At 43.8% G+C, this 19,101-nt stretch overlaps 1 protein-coding gene across 1 annotated transcript in view; it reads left to right on the top strand.

Moving 5' to 3' along the window:
• Nucleotides 1–15,787, top strand: part of LOC121312757 (uncharacterized protein C20orf194-like) — a 39,278-nt gene extending 23,491 nt beyond the window's left edge. The window contains 10 exon segments of the mRNA XM_041244529.1: nt 1,199–1,324; nt 3,685–3,722; nt 4,185–4,320; nt 4,955–5,041; nt 5,360–5,466; nt 5,805–5,879; nt 7,926–8,122; nt 14,111–14,176; nt 14,500–14,593; nt 14,812–15,787. Of these exon segments, the coding sequence (XP_041100463.1) occupies nt 1,199–1,324; nt 3,685–3,722; nt 4,185–4,320; nt 4,955–5,041; nt 5,360–5,466; nt 5,805–5,879; nt 7,926–8,122; nt 14,111–14,176; nt 14,500–14,593; nt 14,812–14,918 (1,033 nt within the window). The 3' untranslated portion in view covers nt 14,919–15,787.
• The last annotated feature ends 3,314 nt before the right edge of the window (nt 15,788–19,101 follow it).

Raw genomic sequence — 19,101 nt, 5'->3', positions numbered from 1 at the left:
CTATGGGTTGTCTGTTCCAAATGTAATGTTGTCTTGCATCTCAACTCAAACTGTGGGAACATCCCTTGTGTGAGTCCTTGTTGCCAGTACATGCCAGCTTGATTAGGGAATCTAAAAAGCATGCTGTGTGTCCTAGGTGCCGTTTATGTCATCAGTTTGGCAAGCCCTACCCACATTCATTTATTGGCATGCTGGGTGGCTGTCCTTAACAGCTAATTTACTTTGGATCTGTGTTTTTACCAAATTGTTCAAGAACAAAATACATTCTGCCACTAGTTTGTACAGTTCTAATGAAAATCCTCACCTATAGAAGTTTGATTTGCAATTCATTGATGTGTTAATCTGCATCTCTTAGCACTGCAGTAAGATGAGCAGTGGTGTCCACTTGTCTGTTTTATTATTATTATTATTATTATTATTATTATTATTATTATTATTATTATATATTCTACAGTACGTGTACAATGGAGATTCCTATGTCCAGATGTGTTTAAACTGAATGTCGGTGCTCTGTCAAGTGAAGTATATGTTCTCTTAAGGTTGTAATAACAAAAAAGCACCTTTGCATCACAAGGGTGTCCTCTGGACAGCTGAGAAATGCTGTTCCAATCTCACATCAACGCCTACTGAAGTTTACAGAGGTGGCACACTGAGTGTATGATGATAATGATAATGTCTTGATAATGTCTGTTTACTCCCGTACTGCTTGGCAGTCGATGCATAGTCTTCCACAAATTAACTTGTGCAGCATTAAAGCACATAATGCATGCAGGTTTTTGCTGGTGCAATAGCTTCCTTTCTACTGGGGGAATATTCTCCCAGCAATAGGGTGGAGTGTACTTTTGTGTATAGTACAGTCCTGCTACAGATATTAAGTGTTTTTTTTTTTTTCTATGGAGTCCTGTACTGAGCAGTAGTGGTATTGTGTGGAATCTTTTTCCTGTCAGCAAACGCAATGTAAAACCCACTTAGAGGAGAGAACAAAACATGACACAAAATACAAGCTTATCTTGGGTGTACAATATGTATTTATTCTTGTAAAGTGGGTCCCCCAGGTTTCAGGCGAAGGCCCATGCTGGTAAGGTTCGAGGGGGGGTTTCTGAGAATCCGCAGTCCTGTCCTGAGCCCCGGCTGTGCCAGCTGGCTCCCTGCCTGTACCACGCTGTCACCTCTCACGTTCTCACTCTCTCTGCTTCAGATACACAGATACCATCGACGCTGTGCAGGCCGTGCAGGCTCACCCTGACCCTGACGTTCAGTCTACCTTCTCCGTGGGCGCAGTGACAGCCTGTGTGGATCCGCTCAGCAGCTACATGGAGCATAGGTATTTAGAGCCTTTTAAGCTACTTCATCTGTAAACTAACTAAATTACACCTCACATGTAAGCATCCCTTGTACAGCAGTGGCCAAACATTTTGCATCACCCTTGACATAAGGTAGACTTTTGCAATATAATTTTGTAGTTTCCTTGAGTACATGATGTTAAATATCTAAATTATGCTCATGTAGTTTTTTGTTTTTTCTCAGTCCTAAAATTCTAGGTGATGCAAAACTTTTGGCCATAGCTGTATGTGTAATGTATTCGTTCTCTTTTTTGGGTGCTTCAGTCTGTCCCCCTGTCCCCCAAGTTCAGACAATGCTAGTTTTTTTAAAAACATTGAAAAAAACTTATCATGAGGGAAAAATAGCATTGTACCATTCCTATTCGTTGTCCCGTGTCTTTGTGTTTGCCACACTGAGCACAATGTCTAGTGTCTACTGTGACTCCTGCGATCCACCTGTTCACTGACTTCTCTAAAATGATAAGCAGCCTTTGCAAATAGAAGATTTTCACCTATGTATTAAAGAGGGGCCCTATGTTAGAGCAACACCCTATTTATTTATTTATTTATTGTATTTATTTAGCGCTTTTTATACAAAAGTATAGCAAAGCACTATACAGTACATAGCAGAAAAAAAGAACAAACCACAATACAATTGTATAGCATGTCACAGATACTACTGCCACAATCAGACCATTTAAATAACAGATTTAAACAACAGTGTACACACAATACAAAAGCAGCAATTTTAAAGTTACATTAAAACCCATTAAGATAAGAAAAACATTTTATAAAAGTGTGTTTTTAGTCGTGACTTGAAAACTGTAACGGTCCCAGCTTCCCTGACAAATGAGGGAAAAGCATTCCATAATTTCGGATCTCTACAAAAAAAAGTCCTACCTCCCGTGTGGACCCTAGGAATAACCAGCAGCCCCACATCCTGTGATCTCAAGAGTGTGGTTTGGAAGATACGGGGTCAGTAACTCCTGCTAATAACTAGGTGGTAATCCATCCAGGGCCTTGTAAGTTAACAGCAAAATCTTAAAATCAATTCTATACTGCACAGGGAGTCAGTGTAAAGAGGCTAAAACATGGGTAATATGTTCACTTTTCCTGGTTTTGGTCAGAATTCTAGCGGCAGTATTCTGAACAAGCTGCAAGCGGGATACCACACATTTTGGGAAGTGCATTACAGTAATCAATTCCAGATTAAACAAAGGCATGCATTAGTCTCTCGGCATCAGATACAGAAATAATTGGTCTAAGTATGGCTATAGTTCTCAAATGGTAAAAAGATTATTTTCTGACTTCCCTAATATGAGTCTCAAATGAGAGGTCAGGATCAGCTTTCAGTTTGCCACGTTATGTGTGGGTTCACCTTGTTTCAAAACATCTGGTCCATGGCTAACTATGACGGGAGAGATCCTGTATGATTTTCATGTGTTACGGGATGCATTGTTACTGCATCTTGTAACGCGCTTTGTGATGGTGGTCCACTGTGAAAGGCGCTATATAAAGTAAAGATTGATTGATTGAATTAGCTCTGGCCATCCTCACCTGGAAAGCACAACACCTGCATCAGAGTTGAGAGCTTGTTTAGATTACTCTGGCATTTACTGGATGAGGTGAATCATTGAACTAACCCATGTGAAGCACACCTTCTGCAAATATTATATAGGGGCTTATTTTGAGCAATGTTCTTTCTTTCTTTCTTGTTCACAGAGATAACAGACAAACATATATTTGTTTAGATTTTATTTATCCAGCTAATAGGCTTGTGCTGAGTAAGCTTCAGGACAAGGGTCACCATGCTCTGCCGTGCAGTGTAAGAACAGATTGACTTTTCTCCTTTACCGGCTTTAAGGGTTACGCTTCCCTGTGCTTGTATTATTAATACACCCTGGCATGTCCCCACTGTTTCAAAATTAGATCTCGTATTAGAGGATTAGTTGGTGTGTTGAGTTTGTTATCTGTAACCTGAAGAAAGCAGTTGAGTGAGGCTGCCCTTTGAAAAACCCTGATCAGCGCGCACTAAAAGCCAGAGCTGGTGATACTGTGTTAACTGACTTTGTCAGAGCAGGCTGCTCGTTCCCAAGCCGTGATGGAAAAGCTATTTATACAGGGTTGGCATTATATATTACATCTTAACTTCCAAGTTTTGTTACTACTTTTTATATGTGAAAAAAAAACAAAAAAAACATGCACCAGTGTGCTGTAAATCTAATGTCCAAACTTGTAGCAAAATGCCATGAAGTCAAATGACTGTTTTATTACATTATAATATATATAGATATATATTTATATAATAAATATTATATATATATATATAAATATAGATATATATATACATTTTTACCTTTAGATTTCTATTTCTAGAGTTCTTGGAACAGTGCTCTCAAGGTACGTGTGCATCCCCTGCTGCTCCTTGGGTGCCTAAAAGTTCTATAATTAAAAACATGATAGCATTGTTTTGTGTTCCTGTTCTATTACTATTTTATGGTGTTTGCAATCATTCTGAGTGATTCTTATTGCAGCTCAAATACTGTTGTCTGTTATGGTGCTATGACTGTGAGTTCAGGAGCTGCATTTCAGTTGACAATGTTTGAGTAATTTCAATAAGAACCACTTGGTAAGAGTCCATTGTCATCTGAGTTTTGTATTATTATTAATCGTGAAATCAGTACATTTGATGCTAGTTAATCTTAAATGATTAGATCCAGTGCCATAAAACACACTGTACAAATGCATGTTGTACTGTATGTGTACCTTTTTACTAAACCCTATGATTGGAATCTGTGTCTATCCTGAGGTAGTCTGTACCAGGCAATCCCAGAGCTTGCTTTTCTTGTTTCCACACTGCAGGTGTGGTCAGCAGTGTAGTATTCACTGGCCTGACCGGCGAGCACACACATCCCCTGCTCCTCCAGCTCCAGCACCTCATCCGAGCTGCCAACCCCACAGCAGCCTTCATCCTTGCTGAGAAGGGAGCCGTCACCCGGTGAGAGACAAAAGGTTGGAGATAACGAGAGCAGGTTCCATATCTCCCGACATTCAAGTTGTCTTGTTGCTGCCTGCCTGCTCCCCCAGAAACAGAAATGTTTAATCTGTAAAGTAAAACTATATGACTTCATTAAATATATCATAATAAGTAAATAGTGTGATATAAACAGAAAGCATGATGGTTCTTTGAGGGTAACACAAAACTAATCAATTTGTGATTAAAGACATTAGCAACTCTGGACTTGGTCCCTCAGTGTTTTGTCTTCCCTCACCTATTGCTTGTTTTTGTGTTACCCATATAGAACTATTGTTTATCCTCACAAGTAAAGAGGTGGGGGGAATATGTATGCATGTGTCAGTCGTCTGTCTCTGCCTGTCAGTCTGTCTGTGTAGATCACCACAGTGTTACTTGTGATTATCTGTTTTTCATGATACTTACAGCTCTGTTTTTATGTTAACAGCCATGGCAGGGGATGTATGTTATTAATATACTTGTTTTTTATGATGGAGGGGGACACTTAAATATTCCACCATTACCTGGACCAAGGTGCAAATCCTAGTAAGTGTAATGAGGCAGAGAAATACTTAAAAAAAAAAAAAAAACTTTCATTGTAAAACTGTCTTGCATCCAGGAGTGAAGACGTAGAGATGATTTTATCTGGGAGCAGTTTTACAGAGCCCAGGCTGCTAAGATCACGATATTTAATGTATCCTGGCTGGTGAGTAAGGCCATATTTATCAGTCTGTTACTGCTTTCCACCTGTCATCTTTTTTCTTACTTTTTGTAAACCTGCTGGCACAGTTAGATTTCCTGCATTGAAATATTTAAGCACGCTTTTCTTAATCTGATATGTCTGTGCTGTGTACTTTAATGTTGTAATTGCTTACTCTGCTTTTTCAAAAAATGTTTCTTTTTTGAGCTTTTCCTGTGTTCCTTTATATCTTTTTTTTAAATAAGAAAAATACATTGAATAAACTAATTTAACTACAAGGTTACCAGATCAAAGTAACTTTATTTCAATTTGATGTTCTTCCAGGAGTGATGGCAAATTCAGTTCTGGACCTGTCTGTCCATCCATGACCCAGATCACTGTACGCTTCCGTCGAGCTCTGGATAAGCCACGCTTCATGACTTGCTGTAAAGGTAAACTCTTTCATTTCTTCTCTTAAGGCCGACACCCTACAATCACAGCAAGCGCATACATTGGTTGAGTTCTGGCCAATAGAGCGCCCTCTATTCATCCACCAAATGAACTTCATGCAGCACTTACCACGGTCCCCCTCCGAAATTACTAGCCTGATCTTACTTAGCTTCTCTGGTCTGATAATGAATCATTTAATGTGGTATTGCCATAATACTTTGTTTCAATGTAATACTTTACTCCTAATGTATGTTTTGTTTAGCTATTCCTTGCATTATTGAGAAGAGTACATGTATATTTCAATCCTTACATACATGTAATTAAGCTTGCTCTTTCACAGCATTAAAATCGACACTGAAACCAAATCCCATCACTGGAAATGTGTACAACATTCGGGGTATGGTCAGATTTTCAGGTAAAAGTAATGCTTTTGTTTTGTACTTGGACTAGGATATCAGAGGAGGATGTGAAGATTATTATTATTATTTTTATTCAAAGCAGAAGGCTTTCCTGAGCTACAATACCAGTTAAAAGTTTGAGTACACCTGCTTGAAACCAGGTTTTTCATGATTATCTGTGCTTTTAAATGTATAAATTTGTCTATAATAATAAACACTTAATATTTCATTATATGATATGTGTACTTATATAAGCTGATAATCATATGTGATTTTAAAATGAAAATGTAAATCTTGTCAATTTCAATGAAATGGTCACCCAAAGCAAGGGGATTTCAGTCTGAAGCCCAAGTCAGTTAAAAGTCTGAAATGTGTATAACACAGTGTTAGAACACTGGCCTAAGTATAAAAGTGTCTTTGTTAGATGTTTTGTGAGTTAGCTAGCATGTTACCTAATTAACCTTTTGTCACCAATTATTGTTAACAGGTGAGGGTCCATGATTACTATAAATATAGGTAGCACAGGCACAAGTTTGTCATTCCTGAATGTAAGGGAGAAGACTGACAAAATACACTCAGTTAAGCAAAGAAAAAAAAAATTACTTTAAGAAATGAATGTCAATCTTTAAGACAAATCGCAAGAACTTTGCAAGTGTCTGTAACTGCTGTGAACAAGACCATCAAACAATTTGAAGAAACTGGCACTCATGAGTACTGAACAAGGTCAGGCAGGCCAAGGGTGACCTCAGAATCAGAGAACAAGTTCATTCGAGTCACAAGTCTGTGAAACTGGCGATTAACTGCCCCTGAAATACAAGCTCAGCTAAATGCTGCTAGAAGTACAGATGTTTCAACATCAACTGTTCAGAGGAGATTGCGTGAAGCTGGCCCAACTGTAAGAATTGCTGCAAAGAAACCATTGTTAATAGTGCAGAATAAGAGGAAGAGACTTGCCTGGGCCAAAAAACACAAAATCTTATGGACTGTTGAGTCAAAATATGAAATATTTGGGTCCAACCGCCGAGTATTTGTAAGACGCAGAGAGGGTGAGCGGATGAGTTCTGCATGTGTGGTTTCCACTGTCAAGCATGGAGGAGGCAGTGTCATGGTCTGGGGTTGCTTTGATGGTGACAGAGTTGGTGATCTTAACCAAGTTCATGGCAAGCTCAACCAGCATGGCTATCATAGCATACTTCAGAGGCATGCCATTCCATCAGGATTATGGCTAGATGGGCAGTCCTTCATTCTTCAGCAAGATAATGACCCAAAACACACCTCAAAGTTGTGCAAGAACCATTTGACGAAGAAGGAAAGTGAAGGACAACTCAAGCTAATGACCTGGCCTGCCCAGTCTCCAGACCTCAATCCCATAGAACTTGTATGGGATGAACTAGACAGAAGAGTCAAAACAAAGCTACCCACAAGTGCCCTACATCTCTGGGAATTACTGCAGAAGAGCTGGGAAGACATGCCGGGTGATTTCCAGCTGAAGCTTGTTAACCGAATGCCTGGTGTTTGTGAGGCTGTTATTAAGGCAAAGGGTGGCTATTTTGAGGAATCCAAGATTTAGAGACAGTTTTCAATTTTCTTGAACATTGCTTTGATACTCCTTTTGTTTTGTATATTGTAACATGTTTTCATTTTCAAGTATTTACAAAAACGTAAAACATTGTTAATTAAAAAAAAAAAAAAAAACTAGTTTCCAGCAAGTGTACTCCGACTTTTGACTGGTACTGTATATATCTTTTATTCCTGTTGAATTTTCTCATTTAAATGTGTTATATGTTTAAATAAGTCACCAATTTAGTTTTTTTAAGTAAGTTTTGGTCTCAAATCATCCAGTTGACCTTTCCGTTCTATTTTAATTAATTAAATTTAATATATTCAATTATTGTATTGTATATATTCAATGATATATTTAGAACAGTATATACGTATGTGATCGTTATTGTGCTACAGACCTAATAGTACTTTGTATTTTTTTTTTTTGCTGCCTGGACAGGGTGTCTCAATATATAAACATAATACCTCAGCAATTAAATCCCATATTATTCATTTGCCAGACTCTGAGAAGGTCGTTGAAGTGAGCCACCACACCCTGACCAACAGCCTGAGCCTGCTCCCTGTGGAAGAGGGGCCCTGCCCCCCTTCTCAGAATGGGGCCAGCAGGAGGGAGCCCTGTGACTGCTTTATCGTGTTTGACGGCACCTGTCTGAGTGAGGAGACTTTGAGGGGCTGGCTCAGACAGTGTGCCAATCAGGTAACAGCAGCCTGGCTTTCCTTTTAAAGCTCGCCCCTGTTGAACTGCAGTTCAACAGTGGGTCCATTTACTATCGTATTTAAAAATGGCTTGAAAGTGTAAAGTAATATTGTGTTGAGAGATATGGTGCTTGATTGTCAAAGCTCTGTAATTAGCACAATGAGTTCCCTTTCAGTGGAATGACAACCATTACCAAATGGGAAGAGCCCTCTCTGACCGCCAATCACTGAGCATATGTAAAAAAGCTGCTCTATCAGGGCCCTGTTGTGAGGGGGAAGTCCCTCCCACCTCATTTGCTGAAGATGGACGTCCTCACAGTAACATATCGCCATTTTCTCTCTCACTTCACTGAGACAGGTCACAGATTGCTTTGTGCTGTCTTTGTCCGAATTTGGCTGATTTGTAGGTTTAATGCTGTCAAATTTAATCATCCATGGTAGAATCGCGCTTCTGAGCGTTATTGAGAGTGCTCCTGCCAAATTCTCGCATCAGTTTACTGACTAGAGCTGGTTTCGAATCCTCTTTTTGAGATTGGTATGCGGCCATTACGCTTTCACTACACAAGGCCTTATGTAGTTGCCATACCGTGTTGGGAGCTGTGTGGTGCAGTAAGGAGACCCCACGGGCTCACGGCGTCGTCCTCTACGCCGATTTAATCAGCCACAGCGAACCAAAAAAAAAGCAAAAAAATCAGCTCGGGCCTTGCGCCCCTCTCAAGCCTTGGGCTTTTCTAACGTGGCTGCGCTTGCCCTCGTCGTCCACGCCAACTGAATTGGCTGCACAGCTCGGCATCGACCGCGCTTCTACCCACCTACTTCCTGCTTGAATCAGCGCCTACCCCGCCCCGATTGACTCAGCATCGGTGTGACCATCTTTGGCGCCGACCGCGCTACCCGTCGGCACCGACCACTCGACATCAACTGCGCTCTCCCTCGGCACCGACCTCGGCACTGATAGACGCGGTTCCGACCGTGTGTTCTCGACGCCAAAGCCGATATACTCGGTTCTTATTATCAGCCCGGCTTCATTTGCGCTCTCTGGGCACCAGCACCGATAGGTGCATCCTCGACACCGACACAGACGCCAGTTATTCGGCACCAGTTTATTGTACTCGGCACCGACGTGTCGCTCGGCACAGCCCGCGCCATGTCAGTGCGCTCCACTGGATCCTCCGCTGGGTTCCACCAGTGCACAGCAAAGCTCCTCAAACAGAACGAGCATTTGACCTGCGCCAGGTGCCTAGGGACAGACCACGTGGCCATGACGCTGGCAGGCGAGCTGGACTGCTCTTCCTGCCGCAAGTTCTCAAGAAGAACTAAGCGCAGAAGAGCAGCCCTCTCCCCAGCAGAGTCTCTTTCCCCACAGCAAGGGAGAATGAGATCGGTGGCTCAGGGCCCCACCCAAAGGTCCTCAAGAACCCTGCCTGGCACGGTGACCAGGGACACTCCTGGATCACCGTCACTCTCTCTGCCACCGGTGCAAAGGCGCAGATATCCATCCATAGAGGCGAGATGGTCCCCTCTCAGACGACACCGCTCAAGGGGACGTTCCCCAGGAGGTAGGCGGTCACTCAGGAGGTACTGCTCTCCTTCCCCAGGCGCTCTCCGTCGGGCTCACTACAGAAATGCCATAGTTTGGCTGAGCCCCATTTCCATGTGCTGGCGGAGACAGTGAGAGCTCAGCAAACCATGCTGGAGACCATATTAAAATCTCAGGGCAGATTGTCCCAACCATCCAGGCGAGCTGTCGTTCACAGCCTCAAGGTTGAACGTGTCCAAACCAGCCATGTCGGTTAGGCAGGCCACAGCGGGGGGCTCTATACTTCCCCTTCCGCATGTATCACAGAGGGAGGAGTTCTGGGCCTTGATGCAGCGAGCAGCTGCTGCCACGGACGTTCCTTGGCCAGCAGAGCAGGAGGGAAAGGGGTACAGCTTCATAAAACAGATGGGGCATCCACAGCATGCCTCCCCTTATGCCAGGACTTTCTTGAGCTGGTGCGCTCGTCCTGGAGCAACTCAGCATCCACCCCCTCAGCCTCTAGAACAGCAGAGGCCCTGCTACACACCGCAGGAGCCCAAGAAGCAGGTCTAGGCACGTTCCCCACCATTGGGGACACAGTCACAGTACTGGTGCAGGGGTCCACCCTTACCAAAGGGGACAAGACACTACCTGCCCTTCCAAGCCGTGCAGAACAACAGACGCGATGATAAAAAAGGCATACGCGTTCACGGCACTGTCAGCTAGAGCGGCCAGTGGTATGGCCATACTGGTCTTGTACCAGACGCAGCTGGCTGAGAGGCTGCGGGAGAAGGCAATGGAGATGGACACAGGGGAGCTATTGGGGGTAACAAGGGCGATGACCGACCGAATGGGCGAATTTAGTCATGCATCAGGCAGGTCTCTAGTGGCGCTGGTAGCCACCCGAAGACACCTGTGGCTAACTAAGGCCAAGGTGGTAGAGACCGAGAAGGTGGCGTTATTGGATGCCCCTATTACACCTTGGAAAACGTTTGGGGGCGACCATTGATGTGAGCCCTGAGAGGTCCCACAAGGCCACGGAGGTCGCCTCGAAGTTCTCCCGCCTTCCTGTCTACCGCCAGCACTCAAAATGGCCTTCACAGCCTGCAGGGGCAACTGGGCTCGAACGCTGCCCTCTATCCCAGAACAAGCAAGCAGGCAGAGGAAGAGCCGGCGCCAAGGGACCACTGCCAGCTAGGGGTAACCGGTTCTCCGGCTGAAGACCGAGGCCAGGGTCTAAGAAAGACCTGCCCCCTCCCAAGCCCAGGGGAGACCGCCCCTGAGGGACCCCGGCTGCCATCAACCACCCTCACAACCGGACTGACCCAAGAAAACGACCCATGGCGAGTTTGCACCCAGGACTCCTGGCTGCTATCGATAATGAGACACGGATACGCTTACAATTCCGCTTAGGTCCGCCACCCTTCAAGGGTGTGCTCCTCACCACCATCGAACCAGCGAGCACGATACTCCTTCAACAGGAGATTGCAAATCTTCAACAGAAGAACGCTGTGCGCTTGGTAAACCCAAGCAATGCCCTCAGCGGCTTTTACTCCAGGTACTTCCTGGTGCCCAAGAGGGACGGCAGTTTCAGACCTGTTCTGGACCTCAGGGTCCTCAATTTGTCCTCAAACAGAGGAAGTTCAACATGTTGATAGCACAGTATTCTCCAGTCCGTCCAACCGGGCGACTGGTTCACATCGATCGACCTGCAAGACGCCTACGCCCCAAGGCTCTCTGTACATCAACAGAAGAGCAACTTTGTACCATCTCAGTCCACAGTGTTCCTGGGAATCAAACTGAACTCTGTGAGCATGCTTGCCTTACTGTCGGAAGACAGGATTTGGTCGTTGGAAGCAACACTCTCCCTATTCAGAGAGGACTCTCCTACAGGTCAAAATATATCAAAGGTTGTTGGGGCTGATGGCAGCCGCCTCGGGAATCCTTCCACTAGGGCTGCTGAGAATGCGCCCGCTTCAAGCCTGGGTAAATACGCTCAAGGTGCACCCAGTCCGAGATCAGTACCGGCTGATGCGAGTGTCCAGACACTGCTGGAAGACACCGGATTTGTGGCTTTGTCCTGGCAATCTGCGCCTCGGATCCCCTCACAGAAGGGAAGTGGTCACTACAGATGCCTCCAGCCTGGCCTCGGGAGCGGTCTGGAATGGGAGAGTAATAAGGTCAGTGGAAGGGACATTGGCAGCAAGCGCACATAAATGCCCAAGAGCTGCAAGCAGTGAACCTGGCATTATCTCATTTTCGCCAGCAGTTAGTGCACAAATATGTGCTGGTCCGGACAGACAATACTACAGTGGCAGCCTACATAAACCACCAAGGTGGCCTGCGCTTGCCGGGCCTTCACCACGCAGCGCACAGACTCCTGTCCTGGACACACAGAAACTTGCTTTCCATCAGGGTGGTTCACCTCCCAGGTGTGGACAACAAGGCAGCATACCTCCTGTCCAGAAGAGCTCCAGACAGCTCGGAATGGATAGCTCACCCCTGGCCATAGGGGCTGTTGTATGCATTTCCTCCGCTACCATTATTACCCCTGACACTAGAGAGGATCAGGGTGGAGAGAGCACAGGTTTTGCTGGTTGCACCCAGATGGCCGAGATGCCCCTGGTTTGCTCTCCTCTCTGACATGTTGTCAGGTCAGCCATGGCAGCTCCTACTGCGCAAGGACCTCCTGAGCCAAACGGAGGGGCTATTATGGCACCCGAGCCCAGCCCAGCTCCAACTCTGGGTCTGGCCGCTGAACAGAGCCGTCTGTTCAGACGAGGCTTGCCAGAAGCAGCAGTAGAAACACTACAGTGTGCTAGGGCACCGAGCAATAGAGCCCAGTACTCATACAAATGGAAAGTTTTCCAAGACTGGTGCATTGCCGAAGGTCACGATCTTGTGACCTGCCCTATTGAGACGATATTAACCTTCTTACAACACCTGTTTGACGCAGGAAAATCAGCGTCCACTTTGAAGGTATACGTGGCAGCAATATCAGTGTGCAACGATAAAATTGACTCGGTGTCCCCTGGGGCACATTTCCTGGCAGTGAAGTTTCTTAAAGGGGCTCGGAGGCTTTGTCCTCCCATGAAAAGTATGGTCCCCAAGTGGGATCTAGAACTGGTACTGCGGTTCCTTATGGGTCCCCGATTCGAGCCCATGGCATCAGCAGAACTGCGCCCTGTTTCCTTCAAGGTGGCGTTTTTAATAGCCATTACGTCTGCCAGACAAGTAAGTGAGCTTCGTGCGCTGTCCATCGATGACACATGTATGGCTTTCACTGGAAATGACTCACGGGTTTAACATTAAGAACAAATCCAGCCTTTTTGCCAAAGGTGGTATCTCCATTCCATATTAACCAACCAGTGGTTTTAGAAACTTTCAGAAACTTGCACGAGTCAGAGGAGGACCGACAGCACACGCTATGCCCAGTTCGGGCTCTGCACTGTTACCTGGATAGGACTGGAGACAGTCCAACCAGCTGTTTGTCTGCTATGGGTCCCGCTCTAGAGGTCAGACCCTATCGAAGCAATGTCTAGCGCACTGGGTGGCAGATGCTAATATGCTTAGTTTATGAACAGGTGGACCCCCTTACTGGGGGACATTATGGCCCATTCTACCAGGGGCCAGGCAACTTGTGGGTTTTCCTTCAAGGCGACTCCTTAGATGAGTTATGCAATGCTGCTACATGGACAGGTAGTCATACATTTGCATGTTTTTACTGCCTTGATGTTGCAAACCGAGCGAGACCCCCTCTGGGCTCTAGGGTGTTGCAGGTGGCATGCTCTTAGGCATCATGTGTGCTCTGAGGTTATCGCCGTGAGGCTGTACTGTCGGTAATCTGGAGCCACGACAGCTTTGGTACAGCATCCCATTCGGAATGTTAGGTTATTACCATAACCCTGGTTCCATGAAAGAGAATGACAATCATTTCCCTTCGAGGTCGTGTCCCCAGCTGACCTCTGTTTTCGAAAGAAAATGGCAATATGCTACGATATGCTTTCAAAGGAAAAACACACCCCAACCAGAAATAAACAACTCAGACATCGAATTAGTGCCAGTAGTACCAATGAGCAACTAGCATGAAGTATCATCTTCATTAATATGCTCTGCTTTTTGTTTAGATTCACTTTGTATTCATTCATTTATCACATCCTGGTGACTTTTCTGTCCTTGAAAAGCGTATAGCCGTTGATCTTCCCCCACATAGTGGATGGAAGAAATAACCAGGTTTGCATAACAGTAAGAAATGCCGCTATATATGTTTCAGTAGGACAAGTTATTGGTTAATGGTTACTGTACTTGAGGTACTTAGAATTTAACCATGGTTTGGGTATCCCGGCTCCTTGCTAATAAATTACATTATATTAAATGTTGTCACGATTAAAGTATAGTTAACAGAATGCTGATAACAAAAACCGTCTTTCCTACAAAAGATAATTTGCCAATATCAGTATTTCCTCACAGAAACCTCCAAAGAAAGCCCTGAAGAGACACGCGATCTTGACAATGCAGGAGATCAAGAGCATTCATGTGAGTATCGCTGGAGGATGACCACATACACACAACAGATATGAAATTCAATGTTCATGCAAATTAACAAAGCGTGAAGCAGAGGGCCTGTACTTCACTGACTCGGTTCATTTATTTCGACTTGTCCTTCTTTACATTATTTACATGGCCTTACTGTAGTGTAGGATCAAATAACCATCTTACTGGTACTCTGAGTTTAAAGTAAGGCTGTCTTTTAGCAAGTTCCAACATGAAATCCTGCCATACTGACCCATTCAAGAAATACACTTTAGAACGTTTTCTAATGTGAACCTGTCCTCCTCCTGCATCTGTATTCCATTCAGGTGAAGAGACACTTGGAACCCCTCCCGGCTGGGTACTTTTACAACGGGACCCAGTTTATGAACTACTTTGGAGAGAAAATGGACTTCCATCCATGTATCCTTTCAAATGTTTTCTATTTAAGTAACCTTTGAAGAACGGTACACTGGTTACCATTCACCTGTAGTGCTGCTATAAAAACTTTGAGAAGAAAAGACCTGTGCAAGTAACAGTTGCTGCACTGGAAAGTAGATCGTTACTGTAGTTCCTGTTCATGTTGGTGTTTAAGGTCTGTTGAGTACACAACTGTTTTCCTTACATCGTTGCCCTCTCAGTGATGGAGCAGTTTATTGATGAGTATGTAGAGGAGGCCAACCGTGAGATTGAGCGGTACAACCGAGAGCTGGAGCAGCAGAGGCACGTGGACTTGTTTGAGCCTTAAAGGTCATCCACAAGCTCCACGACCCACAGATCATTTCCACACACAGCACAACAGCGGCACCTTACAGAGGGGCCGCATCAACCCCCTCAGTTAGCATGCATTAAACCATACTTGGATATCCCATGTACTAGGGAATGGGACCAGGGTTTAACAGCAGTTGATGAGAAAAGTGCAGACCTGTCCACGTAAGGCTTATAAAAGTTTCCACTCCTGTGCCAGTTCTGAAAACTCAAATGGGTTTTCCAAAGAAACTGCTTAAAATAGTCACCTGATACCACACACTCCTGCTTGTTTACCCAGTTTCAAAGGGTGAGCCAGGCACAGCTGTTTCATGGACTGCAGCAATGAGGGGCAAGCCTCGTGCATTAGTGTGATATTTATCTTCAAGATGGATTAGTCTGCAGAAAATAAAGCAGATAGAATAACAAAAGAGTGAGGCTAAAGCTAGACGTGAAGGTCAGGAAATTAGGCTGCCCCATTAGGGGATGCCAGTCACTTCACCACTTAATTATTGTTATTTGTTTATTTAGCAGATGCCTTTCTCCAAGGCGACTTACAGATACTTAAATCCCATTCCAGCTGTAAAACTAGATGGTAGCAGCACCCCTGTGCTAAAATGATCAGTTATGGATATCTCATCCGGTTATCATGGTTGGTCTGCCCAATTACACAATCACTTTAAAAGTTTTGAAAAGTTGTTTTGAATAATAAATACTCAGATATATTTTTTAGGTTACCTAGGGGAACCTTGTGCATCATGACCTTGAGTTGTTGACTGGCACCTAAACAGTCAGTCAATATGTTACAGAGGCTGTATTTGATTTTTAGAAGCTTAAGGTACCATTCCAGTTCATTGTAGGTGGGTGGGGGTTGGGAAAGGGGGGAGGGTGTGGTGTGGCAGGTGGGGGTTGGGAAAGGGGGGAGGGTGGTGGTGGGCAGGTACCCACCACCCGTCCAGGGGGGAGGGTTCCCCCCTGGCAGGTAAGGGTTGGGAAAGGGGGAGGGGTGGGTGGTGGGCAGTGGGGGTTGGGAAAGGGGGAGGGTGGGTGGTGGCCCGTCCAGGGTTGGGAAAGGGGGGAGGGTGGGTGGTGGGCAGGTAAGGGTTGGGAAAGGGGGCAGGTAAGAGTTGGTATTTATTCCTTAGGTGTCTTTGAGAATGCCTGAGAGAAGGTCTGTAGGAATTACTGCAGCAGTAGCAACATACTAAAACTGATATGTTACATATGCTATGCATGACTAGTGTTTGTCTACTGAAATGAATGCCTGTATGGCTAACTAGTCACTAAATGGGGGTTATCAGTGTTTAAAAAGCAGTAATACATTTAAAATGCTCTGGTAAGGTCTAATCTGTATCCTTATTCACTGACCAGGGTGATAAAATACTCACAAAAACTATGCAATAGCAGTTGGCATTTAAAGTCAAACTAAATGACAAAAGAGATTCAGTTTTAAAGCACAGGAGTTGTTTGAGATTCCACAGAGATTTAACATAAAACCTCAGGTGTCCATTATTATGAAAACAAATCTGTCAAAATCTCACCATTTACACAGGATATCCCCCTATAAGGGCCTGTGTAGGGAAAAGCTTGGGTAGGGAATAAAATCTATGTTTTTGTTGACTCCTACCAATTTTTGACATTTGCCATATTTTAATATTCAATGAATGGATGGAAGACAGTGTTGATGTTTAGTTCTACTTTTTCACGTTAATTGGAACTTGTGAACTACTGACCCAGAAACCAGGTGTATTACTACCTGTGATCCCATCCCACTGTCTTATTACCATTTAAATACATGTGTTGTGGACACTGTCTAAAAGCTTCTCCACCCATTTAATTCTTGATGATGTTTACAGGCTGCTCATGTAGGTATGATAAAGATTTGACCTTGGAGCTAATTCTGTACAGAGCGATCAGTACTGGCCTCGAAGCTGCAGTGGTGAAGGCCTGGAACTGGAAGACGGATTAAAGAATTGAAGATGTTTCAAGTCCCCTGTGACCAAAGATGCTCTGGTTACTTAAAAGCACTGCTGGCCCCTGCATGTTAGCTGTAAAGATTTCAGTGTATTTACTGACAAAGCCATATGCTTTAAAGTGGTAGTGCTACCACTGTTGTATCAGAAACTAGCTTAAGGAAAAAAAAATAAAAGCAATTACTTCTGCCTCCCTAGGGGCAGTGACATGTGACTCTGGACCAACCTGTAGGAGAGCCCTTTTTAAATTCTCTTCAAGCAGTCACATGGGCTCACGTAACATCCTTGTTAGCTGGTTAGTGTGCAAGTGCAGTTTACTCAGTAATCGTCATAGGCTTTGCTGTGTACTGTAATACCCTTCTGACAACTCTTTAAGACCTGCTTTTGTGTGTTACAAAATCACATTGTGTAATATGCATTAGGAACCCAATTTGTTAGTGTTGAGAACCTGGATTAAGGACACCCAGGTTCCAAATCCTGGTGTGACTGCAGAGAAGCATCCATGTGACGGCCACACAGCTGTGCACACTGACTGCAAGTAGGGCTTCCTATCAATTCTCTGCTGCTTTTGTTGACAGAATCCAATTCCCAGTTGACTGAGAATAAGACGTCTGCACAGGCCTACAAAAGTGAGGAGGATGTCCAATCCTCAGGCTAATTAAAAAAGAAAGCAGGCTCTTTCTCCTGGTCAGTGCTGTGATTCGGCATGCTGCTGTGGGTGTGATCTGTATTAATGCAGTCCTTAAAGGGTTTGAAGGGTATCTAGAGGTATATTCTGTATTTATCTCGATATAATATACAATAGCACCTATTGCATGTATTGCAATTACCTTATAAGGTATATTTAATATCCTTAAAATGGCCTTTCACCAAACTGGTACTGTTAAGGAAAAGTAAAAAAAAAAAAAATGTATGTATTTGATGATGATTGAATTACCTCAACATTTCAATAGTGTTTTTGAATTCAGCAGGGCTGGAAGAAATACGCCTTGTTTTTAAGACAAATATGAAGCGGGGAAAAAGAAAAGAAAAAACAGACGTTTCTTGGATGTTTTCACAGTAACAGTGCCCTCAAAATGGCAAAGAGCAAAAGCCTAAGAATTGTTTTTTGCCACCTTCCTGCTGTGTTAAAGTAGGGTTGAGGGGCTGCCTATAAACAAATAGTGTGGTGAAAGGAATATTAAAGTTGTTCTTATACAAGTATTATAACCATCTAATGAGCTAAAGCAGGTGCATGGTAGAAACCACTTGAGGGCCATAATAACTTCAGAAACAGATGCAAAATAGTTTGAAATTTGTTCCAGGCCAATGCAGACTTACTGAACAAGCACTGGTAGTTGTTCATGTGACTTGGTACTTGTGGTAGGGGGGGTGGAGGTGTTATAAAAGAGATTGTGTAAATGGAAACGGTATTTCAGCAGTTTGTCTGTCTGCACTGGAACTGTAATTGGAACTGCGAGGTCCTTGTTTAGTTGCTCAGGAACCCCAGTAGAGTCCTCAAATGGATTTCCAAGTAAGCCGGCTTTATCTGCGCACTGTGTTCTTGTGTCTTGGAGGCCACCTGGCTAGTCACTGAAGTTATAGAACAAAAACTGATTTTTACAAAGGGATTGACTTGCAGCTTTTGAACTGTGTTTAGACAATAAGCTAAAGTACTGTACAATTTTTTGTTTCAGGTTTATTCTAAATAATTAGTAATTTATGCAAATTTAAACCCAAACCAAAAATATATATATATATATATATATATATATATATATATATATATATATATATATATATATATATATATATATTTGTAAGGTTTTGTAAACAAAGAGTTTGTTAAGTTGCATTTACAAAAAGTTGGCTTGTTCCCAAAAGAGTACCCCAATGTGTATACACTCCTTGTTAAAACACTGTTGGAGTGTCTCATTTCAGCACCATTGACAAACAAGGGGAGTTGAACCTCTTATACTGATAGGAATGTGTGCTTGCTCATTTTCTTCTCATATTCGTTATCTTATGCGTTTCATAGGAATTTGAGGGATCACCCCTCACAAACATGAACCAGCTTTGTTGTAGAGATAGAAACTCCCTCTGTCTAGAGAGCGGCACAACCAAGTAACACAGAAGACACAATACTGGACTAGTCTACCCTAGCACCGGTCTTTACATTCTTTAGGAGATTCTTGCAAGTGCTATCTTAATCGCACTGGCTAGGGAATCACA

Source organism: Polyodon spathula, chromosome 1 (genome assembly GCF_017654505.1).
Source record: "Polyodon spathula isolate WHYD16114869_AA chromosome 1, ASM1765450v1, whole genome shotgun sequence".
In the NCBI taxonomy this organism is placed as follows: domain Eukaryota; kingdom Metazoa; phylum Chordata; class Actinopteri; order Acipenseriformes; family Polyodontidae; genus Polyodon; species Polyodon spathula.
This window is presented reverse-complemented; position numbering and strand designations above follow the sequence as displayed.